Source organism: Anolis carolinensis, chromosome 2 (assembly GCF_035594765.1).
Source record: "Anolis carolinensis isolate JA03-04 chromosome 2, rAnoCar3.1.pri, whole genome shotgun sequence".
Classification (NCBI taxonomy): domain Eukaryota; kingdom Metazoa; phylum Chordata; class Lepidosauria; order Squamata; family Dactyloidae; genus Anolis; species Anolis carolinensis.
The window spans coordinates 303,907,649-303,922,388 of NC_085842.1; the positions used below are offsets into that span (position 1 = coordinate 303,907,649).

Here is a 14,740-nt window from a genome sequence, read left to right on the forward strand (position 1 = left end):
GCCAAAAGATCTCAGCCGGCATTTGGAAACAATAGACATTGACAAAATTACGATCTGCCAACTGCAAAAGACCACCTCCTGGAATCTGCGCGCATCATCCGAAAATACATCACACAGTCCTAGATGCTTGGGAAGTGTTCGACTTGTGATTTTGTGATACAAAATCCAGTATATCTATTTTGTTTGCTGTGTCATACAATAAAATAGTAATAACAATACATAATGTCTATATATAGTAAAGGGTTGTTGATATATTCCTATGTAGAATAGCTAGCAAAGTACCCAACATGCATTGGTGCACAAAGATTAATCAATAAATGGTACGCTGACGTTTCAGCAAGTCTTACATTTCAAATCCCCATTTCCAAAGCTTTTGAGTCTCATTCAAGACACTTTTCGAAAAATCCATGTAGGCTCCGAGTAACTGGCTTATGTTGGCAGATGTACCATTCAACACTCGATTCAATGGGGTTAGTCTATTTAAATTTTTCCATTGGATGTAGCCCTTTGAGTTCTATTTTCAGGAGGAAAGTTATAAAATTAATTGATTAATTCATTAATAGATGGGGTGGTAACTAGAAGTGTAAACTTTGCACCTTTGACTTGGAAGAGACTCCAAAACTGTCATAGAAAACTCTGTGCTTCATGCGCCTGTATTCTTGTATTTCATTGCAGGCAAACCTCAATTAACAAAGCATCTGACAGTGAAGCTCCTGGAAAACCTTTTTAGCAGGATCAGTGGTGGAAGGGGTTGTAGAAACACAGTTTTTCAGTCCCGGTTTATAGAAGCATGACTGCAGTAAACAATAGGACTGTACTCCATCTACTGTAGCTGTGTATGCCTGCCTACAACAGGCAAAGAGATAAGAGGTCCCCCAGAACCCCTTATAGAGCAGGTGGGAGCAGCACGAGACAAGCAGGTAAGCCTTCCTCACCAGCTACTCCCAACATATTAACAAACGTGTGGATCTATAAATTTGGTACCAAAGCAAAAATTATGAGAAAACTGAAGCCTGGTGAATGGAAAAATGTCAATGAATGCATGTGTTGTACCACACCTCGAGCCATTTTTGTTGGGATGATAATATTATGATGATGGAAGATGTCTTCACATCTCTAAAAGGTTCAAAATGCTTTTATCTAATCATTCAGGTCTCACTTAATCTAGTTGTTTCCTCTTACTTATCTATGCCATTGTGTAAAAAAAAAAGTCTGAAAAGCATTGAACTGCACTTTCTTGTGGTATAGAAATCCATCCCTGTTCTTTCCATGTTATTCTTGGTTCTAGTTACACATTTTCTGTTCAAGAAGTCATAGCCAGGAATACATTGATTTAGTTCACTGTGGCATACCTGTATCTGCCACATGGTAGGCATGTTTAGTCAAAGGGGAATTCCACTGAATTAATTACTAGTTACTCACATGTAAGTGGGCTTATGCCTGCTAATAGAAACAAATACATTTGGCATACAATTCAATGCAGCAAAGCAATGTCAGATACATCAAATCAGGCCTGCTATACCTTCCTGAAATGATAATGCAGGCCTTCTCAGCTTTTGGATGACCTGCTCTTTTTACCATTTGCTTCTTTAAAATCATATTTATTAGCTTTTTATACACATTTAAAAAAGGTGGTAGGATACCATATAGTAAAAAGAAAGGAAGGGAAGCAGGACAAAAGAGAAAAAGAAACTTGGGGAAAGAAAGGTGGAAGTAGATAAAAAGAAAGATAACAAGAGGAAATAGATAGTAGGCAGGGAGAAAGTAGGAGTTACTAAAGAAATAGAGTAATAAAAAGTAAGTCTTTCAACTTCCGATGATCTTCTTTGAGGTTCTTGCCTTTTCCTTCTTTATCTTTCCTTCTTTCCCCTTTCCTTTCTTGGTATAAGCAGAGAAGAGATTAAGAAGGGTTGCTTCCTAACTGTCAGGTCCCTGGCTGCTGGGCACCAATAACCTTACACAGAGGCCAGTCTCTATCTAATATCTTTATTAAAGAAATATATAAAATCAATAAAAACAAGTGAAGAATATAGTTCAGAAGCAGACCTTTCAAATGAGGTCAAATATAGTCCAAAAATGTATTGTCCAATAAATGATATTAGAGTTCAAAGTTTTAATCCACTTGACCGAAACACACACTATTGCCAAGCAATAGTGTGGGGAAATGACAGAGTCTTAGAGTCCAATAAAGCTTGACAACAAGGCTGGAAATAAACATGATTCTTGACTAGATCCGTGACTGGAGACAAGGCAAAACATGAAGCATGAAGCAGGGTCCGTGGTAAAAACGCAAGGCAGGGCAAGGCTTGAAGCTTGATCCGGGAAGCAAGGAACTGGGTTTACGAAGTCCACACACGATCTCTCTCCTGAAGGTGATCAATTGACTCCGCAAAGAATCCCTCGCGCCAAACACCTATATTGGGTCTCGTTTTCCCGCCAACAGAACTCTTTCCCTAGAGAACGAGAAGCGAAACCCAACTCCGTCCAGATGTGTGACTCCTTAGAATTTCCCAAGGGAAGCAGGCCTAATCAGCTTGATGTTTGGCAACTAAGCGTAAACTCCTCCGTTGGGCTTCTCTGACTCCCCTTTCTCTGGAATAAGATTCCTTCCTGGGAAACGGAGGGGAGTTCTGCCCAAGGCCTGTTTGGCTGAATTCTTGAGGGCAAACATCAACATCCTGTAGGTGAAGGGACTCCGGCTCTTGCTGAACCGGCGAAAACCCCATGTTTTCCTCTTCGTCTGCCACAATAGTACTAGGAACAGGACTACAAGGCCCATGAGTCATCACACTATCTATATATATAAAAGGGTAATGAAATTTCGGCCTAGGACAAAACTACAAAACTACACACCCCAAAAACACTAAACTTGGCAGCAGAACCCCTCATCCGTGCCTCTACGTTCATACAACAAAAAGCTCCAGCTACTCCAGAACACAGCCAGGCTTTGAGACTGCAAGGCTATTCACTGCTATTCCACCTGGCCAATAAAGGATTCCCATAAACCATAGCAATGCGTGGCCGGGCAAAGCTAGTCAATATTATATGTACATACAATATATTATTTTATTAGCATAGCACAATATAAGTATCATATATTACTATATTGTACTATACCACTACACTGCAATATTATTAGTAATATTACATGTATATATTGTATTATCTATATATATAAAAGGGTAATGAAATTTCGGCCTAGGATAAAACAACAAAACTACACATCCCCGAAACACTAAACTTGGCAGCACAACCCCTCATCTATGCTTCTACATTCATACTACAAAAAGCTCCAGCTACTCCAAAAAAAGGCCAGGCTTTGAGACTGCAAGGCTATTCACTGCTATTCCACCTGGCCAACAAAGGATTCCCATAAGCCACAGCAACGCGTGGCCGGGCAAAGCTAGTGTGTGTGTGTGTGTGTGTGTGTGTGTGTGTGTGTGTGTGTATATATATATATATATATATATATATATATATATATATCCTGTTCAAGAGTAATATCTCTTTCTTTCTCCTATCTTTCACTTCATCTGGTTTAATTTAATATATTCTGTAATTTGGCTCCAATCTGTCTCTTTCATTGCCTCTCCCTTGTTTTTTGAAATTAGATATGTGAGCTTATCCATATTCCTTATCTCCAGAATTTTTGTTATCCAATCTTCTTCCGGTGTATCTTTCTTTTTCCAGATTTTTGCATAGCATATTCTTTTTTTTAATAATATTTTTATTAGTGCTTTCCAAGAAGATTATAATACACAAAAACAATATAGACACACGGTAAGACTTTACAAAAGAAAAAACAAACAGACAAAAAACAAAAACAAAAAACAACAACAACAACATAACAAAAAAACAACAACATATGCATAGCATATTCTTGCTGCAGTTATTAAAAGGAAGAATAGCTTGTCCTTGTTTTTTTTCTAATTTTTGGTCAGTCATATCTAATAAAAATATTTCTGGTTTCATTTTGAATTTTATTTCTAATATTTGCTGTATTTTCTCCCTAATGTTTTTCCAAAAGTCTCTTGCCCTTTTGCACTCCCACCACATGCTTTCCCCCCACATTTCCAGCATTTTGTGTTCATATTTTTATGGCTTTTTCCTAGTTTTTTTGGTGTCATATACCATCTATGGGTTATTTTTATCCAATTTTCCTTTAGGTTTGTTCAGTTATATCCAGAACTCATATATTTGACATGTGGACCACTATTTCGTTGTGTTTCCACAATCCCTTTGTAACCATTTTTAATCTCAATCAACTCAGCAATATATTTTCTTTTTTTTCCTGTACAGTATCAAATTCATTTGTGGCGCATCTCTTAGAAATTGTGCACAGTGAATCTATTATACAGTATTTGTACTTATAACACGGTATTTGTGCTTATAAAATATGGGTTCCTCACCAATTTCCCCTTTTTGACGGTGCTCTGGTCCCTAACACATCAAATAAAGGGGATATGCCTGTTCTGATTAAATAGAAAGATAAACCAGTCTTATCACTGACTGGTTACACTCAGAACTCTTATCTATGGTACTTCACAAATAAAGTAATTTGCTCCAGTAACTACCCCTCTTCTAGAAACATTCAAACTCTTAAACTCTGTGACTCCAAAAGAACATCAAGAGAATTCTTAGAATAGTTTTATCTGTTTTTGGTCTCAGGATCAGGGAGGTTATACTCAGTAGAATTGACTCAGCTTTTATGAGATATAACTAGTTAAGGCAGCTGTGGGTTGAAATGTACAAACGTTCTCCTCTGAATGAATAAGTCAACACCACATGTAGAGTATTACTATGCTGGGGAATGATGTTTTCTTCTCTAGCCTGGACCCCTAGAAGATCCTGGAGACTTTCTATACAAGGCATGGACAAACTTGGGCCATCCAGGTGTTTTGGACTTCAACTCCCACCATTCCTAACAGCCTCAGGCCCCTTCCTTTTCCCCCTCAGCCGCTTAAGCGGCTGAGGGGGAAAAGGAAAGGGCCTGAGGCTGTTAGGAATGGAGTTGAAGTCCAAAAAACCTGGATGGCCCAAGTTTGTCTATGCCTGTTCTGTACTGTAGAATTATTGAGTATGACAGCACTTTAATTCCTGTAGTTTCATTGTATGGAATCATGGCATTTGTAGCTCATTGTGTGCACCAGAGTCCTCTGACAGAGAAGCATAAATGTCTCAGAAGACTACAAAGTCCCAAATTCCTTAGCATTGAGACGTGGCAGCTTATGTGATGCCAAACTGATATAATGTGAATACAGCCCTGTTTTTTGGGCCCCAATTTCAGAAACACAGTAGAAAATTTATTTATTTATTTTATTACAATATTTATATCCCGCCCTTCTCACCCAATAGGGGACTCAGGGCAGCTTACAATAAAACACACATATAAAATTGTACAATACATTGTGAATCAATTAAAAAGTTAATAAATTACATCAGACATTCATAAAACACTTATAAAATACAGATAGGCATGCCATATCATATAATGCCATATCATATTGTAACACTCCTAAGTGTCATGAGCACTGGGAACCAACACAACAACCAATAACAATATAATATCTTTATTAAAGCAATAAAAGTTCCAAATGGAAATAAGCAATTAAGTAGAAGTAGCAATTGACCTTTCAGGTAAGATAGATTTTAGTCCAATAATATAAAGTCTTATGTCCGGTATTAAAGTTCAAAATCCAATATCCGAAACACACTCAAACTCCGCCTGAGTTTTGAGTGGGGAAAAGAGCAGAGAGCAAGAAGAGTCCTTTAGAAGCAATGTACCAAACAAGGTTTCAAGGCAAGGCAAGCTGGAAGTTCAGGAGCTGAAACACAGTCCCATCATGGCAAGAAGGTAAACCAACACCCGGTCTACTCCAGAGTAAGCGCACCGTCAGACCGCTAGATAATCAGGAAAGAGAGGCAATGCTACTTCTTAGTCCAAAGTTAAGTTGACACCGCACAGAAGATTCTCCGCGTACAACTTTTATTGAAGTTCCCCCAAACCAGGTGTTAAACTCCCCAAAACTTCCCAAGAGAACTGAACCTCCAAAACATCATGCCAGGTGCCTCCCTCCCTAATTCTTCCCAAGAGAACTGGGTTCAGCCACAATCGCCTCGCTCTGCTAATCTGACACTTCTTCTTAAAGATTGCCTTAGAGAGCAGTCTGTTTTCAAAAAAGCCCTTCTATCGAACGGTAACTCCTCCGGAGAGCCGGGAAGAGCCGCCTCCTTCTCAAGGCCGTCTTTAATTGGCTCTGGCATGGAAATGTCAACAGAAGGCATCTGGAAAGGAATTGAATCCTGCTCACTTGGGAAAAAACCCAAGTCCTCTTCATTTTGGTCAGCGATGGCTGCGGGGTCAGGGGCCAAAGGTGCTTGAGATATCACACATATAATGTTCTTTCACAAATTTCATTATTCATATCATTCAGTCGCATCTTACAACAAAGACATAACGAAGTTGTGAAAATATTATACATGATGGAGCAAATCTGAGGTCCTTTTTGGCTTTCGAACACCAAATTCTTACACAGCCAGCATACATTTTGAAAAGGTTTCATTATGACTTGGTTTTGTAGGTTTGTTTTTTGCTTAGCTATGGTTACATATAGTCTCAAAAATAGGGGAAGACTACCAATGGCAGCAGCAACAACTGCAAGGAGAGACGACTGAGGAGAAAAACTTGTTTGGATCATAGACACATTGAGATAGAGAAAAACTATGCATCTGATTTGCTAAATCAGGTCATCTTATGGCTAAGTATTGTCACAGGCAAATTCAAAATGAGGACAAGCCTATCTACAATTAGGTCATCCTATGATGTTAAGATGTTTACAACCTCAAATAAAATTAGGCCAGCATGTACCTATCTTGCTCATGAGCTACAACCAGGAGTACAGCTTCATAGGCTGAGCTGGATTACGAGAAAGCCAGTGTGAGATTTATGCACGCACACAAAACTAGTTCTAGCTATGGAAATGTGGTTGAAGTGCAATATAGGACAGCTAATATACTATTCAAGAAGATATGCTTTTTTCCACTTCTAGACATTGATTTAAATCAGTTCATCCTTCTTGACCATCTCACTGCTAGGATATGCTATTTGCTCCTCTTTCAAAAAATAATTATAGTTGTGGATTAATATAAAATCAGTCCATCTAGATTCTAAGAAAGAAGTAAAAAAAATGAGAAACTAGAGGATTTTAAAAAATGAAACAAACAGAATAGGTGTCACATGCTTCATTTGCCTAACTATCCTGCTCCACTTTCTGTACCAAATAAAGCTTCCAAGCTGTTTTTAAGGGAGCCGCACGAGCAGTGCAATATAATAAACTAGCTTGAAGGTAATCAGAGCATGAGGCAATGCCTACTTTCTCCAGTGAGGGCAAACAATTGGCCAAAAGGGGAAAAAAAACTTGCTTCTGGGCTCTATTTTTTCCTACATCTCTACTGAGAATAGAAAGTCCAGAAGGAACCCAAATTGAATACCTCCATCAAACTAGCAGCTTTCTCAAGCCATGGGACTAACATCTTGTTACTACCTTGCATCCCTCAGATTGTTGTTAACTGTACTCAAGTTGACTTCAATTTATGATAAGCACACAAATGAAAGACCTCCAAAGACCTCATCCTATCCTCAAGAGCCCTCATGTCTTGTAGACTCAGGACCATGGCTTTCTTGATTGAGTCCATTCATCTGGGATGCAACCTTCCTTTATTCCTTGTGTCTTACCAAGCATGATTGCCTTTTCTTATGAGTCATGTCTTATCATATGTCCAAAGAACAACAGTCTCAGTTTAGTCATCTTGGCTTCTAGGGAGAGCTGAGGTTTTATTTGCCCTAGGTATTGCTTAAACATCTAACCCAACAACTGATTTTGCATTGGACAAACACAGCAACTGATATGCTGTCACCATTCCCTGCCTTTCAGTTGTTCCCAACTCTGAGACACCTTGTGGTATTCTGACATGTTTGTCATGAATAGGTTGCTTACCTGAAATGGTGGTCATCTGTGCCCTATGGATTTCATATCTGCATAAAGTCTATGACTGGAAACTTTGAACGGACTACTTTGGTAGGAACCAACCCTCCTTCCTGCAGCTATGTATGCCCACCATGGTGCTCACACTCTCAAGTCATTGTTTTAGAATACTGAATACTTTGAAGAACTGACCAGCACAGTTGTTTCGAGTGGTTAGGGGCCTAATACAAGTTGGCCCCAAAGAGAGTGTTACCATGAAGCACCATGCTGTGAAGAACTTGCCAGTCATTTTGCAAATAAGATCACCCAGATTCGCTCTGACATAGACACCATCGTTGTTACAGCTCTGGTGGATGTAACTTTGGCTTCTGCTTGTTCAGTGTTGATGAATCATTTTCAGTTTGTGCAGTCTGAGGATGTGGACAAGATCTTTGAAGCGGTGAGAGCCACCACATGTGCTCTAGACCCCTGTACTTACTGGCTTATAAAAATGCCAGAGGGGGACTGGTGGGCTCAGTCAGGGGTAGTGATTAATGCCTCCTTATATCAGGGCAGGAGATTATCTAGAGCCATGCCAGTCCAGTTTGAAGACTGGTTATGGAAGAGACAGCTTTTGTCACCTTGGAAGATGATCTATGCAGAGAATTGGACAGGGCGAAGAGTGTCTCTGTTGTGTCTCCTGGACCTTTTAGTGGCTGTTGATACCATCAACCATGGTATACTTCTGAGTCACCTGTCAGGGGTGGGGCTTGGAGGTACTGTTTTTCAGGAGCTTTGTTCGTTCTTGGAGGGATGGTGGCAGGTGCTGGTGCTGGGGGACACCTGTTCAACTCCTTGGTCATTGACTTTTGGGATCCCTCAGGGTTCAGTTGTTATTCATGCTATTTAACGTCTATATAAAACCACTGGAAGAGGTATTCTGGAATTTTGGAGTGCAGTGCTATCTGCAGACAACACCCAGCTCTACTACTCCTTTTCACCTAATTCCAAGAAAGCAGTTCCTGTGCTAAATAGGTACCTGGCAGCTGTAATGGGCTGTATGAGGCCAACAAATTGGGTTGTTGTATGTTTTCTGGGCTGTATGGCCATGTTCTAGAAGTATTCTGTCCTGAGGTTTCGCCCACATCTATGGCAGGCAACCTCAGAGGTTGTGAGGTAACAAATTGATGCTGAATCCAGGCAAGCAGAGGTGCTCCTGGTCAGTTGAAGGACAGATCTGGGAAAAGGGATCACGCCTGTACTAGATAGAGTCACATTCTCCGTGAAAACACAGGTTCACAGTTTGGGAGTATTCTGGATTCGGATTTGAATCTGCAAGCTTGGGTATCAGCAGTGACCAGGAGAGCTTTTGCACAGATAAAGCTAATGTGTGAATTGCACCTATTCCTGAAGAGGTCAGATCTGGCCACAGTGGTACATGCCTTGGTTACATTCCAGTTGGACTGCTGTAATGCGTTCTACATGAGGCTATCTTTGAAAAGTGCTCAGAAATTTCAGATGGTTTAAAGAGCAGCAGTCAGACTGCTTACTGGGGCTGCCTACAGGGAGCATACAACTCTGCTGTTGCAACAGTTCCACTGGCTGCCAACATGTTTCTGAGCATAGATTAAAATGTTGGTTTTGACATATAAAGCCCTATGTAGCTTAGATGCATGTTATTTGAAGGACCGTCTCTCTAAGAATGTGTCAGATATCTACGATCATTTGGAGAGGACCTTCTCTCTGGTGCACCACCCACTCAAATGCTTTTGGTGGGAACAAGGAAGAAGGCCTTTTCAGTGACTGCTCTGACTTCATAACTCCTCCCCAAGAAAGACCAGGATGGCCCCATCCCTGCTTACCTTCCGCAAGAAGCTGAAGACATTTCTGTGTCAGCAGGCATTTGGGGGAGGATGCGGATGAATTTCTGCTGGAGAGGTTGTGGGTGGGATTTTAAAATATGATTTTAATTGTATTTGTTGTGTTTTAATTGTATTTTAACTTTAGATCCACACAGAATACTAATTATTTTTAATTGTTGTATTAGTTTTGTTATAATTAGATTGTATGGTTGTTAGCAGCCTTGAGTCTCAATGAAGAGAAAGGCGAGGTATAAAGTTAATAAAATAATAAAAATAAATTTGAAGTGCAGTTTAGACTCCCTTTGGTTGTGCTGACAGGAGGAAAGAGGTACAAGAGAAGCAGTGTGGTCTCGTCTGCATCTTTAAAATCTGTTTGGTAATGAGTTGAAACAAGAAGGATGTTGAGGTTTCATAACTATGGAGCACCATATGGTTAATAGCTGTTCACAGTGCTTAGTTTGAAGTGCTGAAGTTGTTAGTTTGTTGTAAATAAGAGGTGGGGAGGCCGATACTCAACCACAGTGCGCTTAGAGAATAAGGCACATACAAGATTCAGCTCCACACACCACAATCTAACCTGAGACTATAAGTGTCAGACTTGGTTTTCAGCATCTGACTAACTGAAAACAACTGAAAACAACTGAAAATGCTCTGAGGAAAAATTTGAGGCTGTTATAGTGAAAGCCTAATGGCTGGTGACTTTGTGTTGTTGTTATGGGCCTTTAAGTACATTCTGATTTATGGAGTTTCCTTGACAAGATTTATTTGGAGGAGGCTTGCTGAGAAAATATGGCTTGTCCAAAATCAACTAGAGGATTTCTATGACTGAGCAGTGATTCAAAGCCTTGTCTCTGGAAGTCCTGGCCCAACAATCCAAAACAGAATCATATATTGATTGAGCATTACCGAGTGCTTGGTAACTCTATGGGTTTTGTTGTTTCTGTCTTGGTGGACAACAAGTTACACAAGTTGCATGATGGTACTTTCTGTATCTTAAACATATTCATTTATCCAGCTCTGCAAGTTGTATACAGGGCACCAATCTATTCCTTAGGGTGGTTTTAGAAATAAAAGGAAAAAAGAACAGTTGTATTACAGGTAGGGAATGTGGCCGAATTTAGAAAGGTGCGTGAGAAGTCAACATAGTCCAGAGGACAGAATTCTTATGCTGAGCCACCATTTAATGTTGCAGTTACAAGCATTCAGGTTAATTCCAACTTACCATAGCTCTTTCTTGGCAGGATGTATTCAGGCTTAGCCTTCTCTAAGGCTGAGAAAGTGTGCCTTGCTTAGGAGCATGTAGTGGATTTCTATGACTAAGCAGACATTAAAACCCGAGCCTTCCATAGTCCTTTGGGAGTCAGTCAGAATAAGTAGCAGTTTGAGCTACTTAGGCTTGCCATAAATCAGATATTAAGACACAGAAAAACTAGAATTCTCATAGTCCCAGACTGTAGCTGAAATCACTATGGATTACAACAAACCAGTATTAAATTGTACTGAATGGTCTACTAAAACTTAAAAGGTTTGGATCGAAACAAGTCTACTAAAAATGCGATTTACTTCCTTCAGGAGACTTCACACTACCCATCTATGCTCATAAGCTTACTACACAAATTAAGGTTTTTTACATAGTTTCCTAAAATGTTTATAGCATGGGTGTGACAGACCTAATTTGGCTATTAGCAACCATGAGTTTTATGACATAGGTTCATTATAAAGCCAGATTGCATTGCCCCTCTCTACTAGGAATTGTAGCTCTCTCCTCTTCCATTCCAGAATGAGTGTGTTTCCTTCTTCCTTCCAGAAGAAACATTGTGGAAATGAAGAGGTTCTGGATCTACTGAATCCACAGCCTTGCTGATGCCATTGCTGGCTACCCAAAGGTAAAAAGGAAAGAGCTTTGGGGGTTTCCATGACAGCAAATAAGAGTTTTTGAAGATGTGTCTCCTCCTTATCTGTCTGTGGATCTCCTTCTCTACAGGTGGAAGAAATAGAATTGTACAATCTAGGAGACCTTATCCAGGATCCACAAGATCAGATTTAAGATCAGGATATAGATGATATTTCCTGTCTCATTTGCCAGAAATAAATATATTGGCTTAAAATAAATAACTTTTATTTTAAAACAGTGAATTCAAAATATAACCATTCTAACTGAAGAACCCAATAACACAAACAAGAAGGAATTAACTGCAACATTCAGAACTGCATGTGAGAAACATTTCTTTTGCAACGAAAACGTTTCCAGAGTTCCACCCAGTGCCGTTATTTTAATTTTTTTCTAAAAGAGTATTAATTCCATTAGATGGCTGGGTTTGATCAGCTCTCTGAAGAAACATTTTTAAATCCTATAGAAAGAAAAGAAACAACGTTAGAAATACGTTACTATATAGCTACTTTATTGTTGTGTGCTAAACAAAGCTGTCCCACCATTCAACTGAAAAATCAACTTATCTACGGAATGTATATTGCTTGCTTATATTTAACTTATACTATCTATACCTAACTTATGTTATCTATATCTAACTTATGTTATTGATATCTAACTTATGTTATCCTTATTATCTGTATGTAAAGCTAACTTTAAAAGAAATTTCTTCGATTGCGGAAAATTAGCATTGGGGTTAAGTCCTTGGAATACGCTAATGAGGAAAAGTTTTTCAAATTGTCTTATATAATGATAATATATATTTGAGAGTCTTTCATTGTCCTTATTAATATAATTAAAGGGTATTTTACAACTCTACTTTCAAAACTGACACTCATAATTAATATGGCATAGCCTTTGTCATGGAACTATAAAGAACATTTGTTACAGAAACAATTTTCCAAGGATATAATTCACATTATTTCAAAATCCATATGAAAGCTTAAAACAAAACAATTATGAATCATATTTCTAACTTATGCTATCTTACCTAGATTCTCTCTTATCTATATTTCAAACCAAGTAATATTTCCTCCATCATATTTCCTCCACCCATAACAATGTAACTTTGTAGTGTTGAAACAAAACAAAACAATACAAAAACAGGTTAGGTGTGTCCAACAACCAACCCAAACTCTACCTTTGTTGGTTTCTACTTTAAAAGTTGTTATTTGTGAAGCAAATACTATCATTTGAGCCCTTTAAGTACAATCATCAATGCGCTCCATTTGCTCAACCCAGCCATATGGCTGACCCTGACCCAAGGGAGTTTTCCATTTGTCCCGTAAATTTTCTGCAAAAAAACAAACAAGTAAACAAACAAACAAACCTACAAACAAAGATTCTCCACCTGAATGTGGGTTCTCTCTCTGTTTGGTCAATTTGTCTGCATGCAGAACCAAAAGGAGAGAAACATGCGATATTGCAGAAGGCTAGGGAAAGGCCTGTTTGCAAAGGGCTAAGGAATATGAATGGCAGAAGGGGAAGGTCACAAGGAATGCAGCTAGAAGGGTAGTGGGCACTGAGAAGCATAAGGTCACAGTCTCTTACCTTACGCTGGGATGTCTAGGATCCTAGGTGAAGAAAATGGGGCTTGAGGCAGGGTTTATAATTGAAAGCGGAAGGTAATGATTAGGAATAGCAATAAAGTTAATCTGAGCACAAATAGCAAGGCCAGGGATGTACTATTTTGTCATGGGAAGTTAAAAAAAAAAACACAAGACATAGCAGGAGGGCCAGAAGTGAAAAGACTCAACAAATTTAGAGTGAAATCTTCTGACGTAAAGGGAGACAGGGTGCGTTCATGAACAATGAGGAGAGGGGACATTCTTCATTCCTATTAAGAGTTTGGAATTAGTTTCCAATACTGCTTATAACTCCTGGTGGTAATCTTTTCAAGCTCTGAAGAACAGTTAAAAATAACCGATTTAATAAAATAAATAATTCCATGGGTTAAATAAAGATGAAATGAAATTGTATCATTAAATTCAGGATGAAATGAGTAAAAGGTATTGACTGATTGAGTGATCCATCTATCAAGCTTCCATCCAACCTTTCTGCTAAAAATGGCATCACTTTCATCTGTAACCAAACCATTAAGTAAATATAATGCAAGTTAAACTGAACAATTGGAAAGGACCCAGCACCGGACAAATCAAAGTTGTACTTAGCAACCTTCTCCAAACGTCTGTCTTTAGGAAGCACCCAAATGTAAGTACACACTTCTTGGGTTATATTAAAATAAACATATTAACAGTTAGCAATACCATTACGCTTCCCTTAAAATCTAAATCATATAAGAAAACGATATACAATTGAGTCTATATTACAATACAGGCAGTCTCCAAGTTACAAACATCATTCAATTTACATTCAACTCGTAGTTAAGAAAGGGGGTGAGACAACAGAAAGTGAGAGAAATCTACTCCTCAAAAGGGAATTTCAATTCTAAAAGAGTTAGCAAGGGGAAAAGGTGTCTCCACTGAAGCTTTTCACCAATTCTTGTTTCCACAACAAACCAAATTTTTCAAACTACAATTATCACAGGTACAGAAAGTGAGATGAAATCTTCTGAACAGTGGCATAGAACACTAAACAAATATTACGGGGATGTTAACCTTTCCCTTTGCTATCCAAAATAGAAACAAATTGTCTGGAGTTACACTTAAAAAATGTCCCTGTTCTGACTTACATGCAAATTCAACTTAAGAACTAACCTACAGAACCTATCTTGTCCATAACCTGGAGACTGCCTGAATGTATAAGTATTTCCATAAAGAATAAGATGCACAAAAACTTTGAATTGTTTTACTGTAACAATAAAAACACATACTGAATGCACCTTATTGATTTTTCCCCTCAGTCAGATATTTCATAGTTTGTGCTTCTATGAAATTTTTTCAAGATACATTTATACACAATCTGATATTAATTTTTCAATGATATATCAGCATTTCCAGAAGAGTTAAACACTATGTTGAAAC

At 38.6% G+C, this 14,740-nt stretch overlaps 1 protein-coding gene across 2 annotated transcripts in view; it reads right to left on the minus strand.

Moving 5' to 3' along the window:
- Window positions 1-11,928: 11,928 nt before the first annotated feature.
- The window catches only part of spef2 (sperm flagellar 2), a 92,464-nt gene continuing 89,652 nt past the window's right edge, over window positions 11,929-14,740 (minus strand). Inside the window, exons 37-38 of one of the 2 annotated variants that reach the window (XM_016995640.2) lie at window positions 12,898-13,050; window positions 11,929-12,177 (exon numbers count right to left, since the gene is read on the minus strand). In XM_016995640.2, the coding sequence (XP_016851129.2) occupies window positions 12,946-13,050 (105 nt within the window). In that variant the 3' untranslated portion in view covers window positions 11,929-12,177; window positions 12,898-12,945. The remainder of the gene's footprint in view (window positions 12,178-12,897; window positions 13,051-14,740) is intronic. The other variant, XM_062972493.1, reaches the window with a different exon arrangement.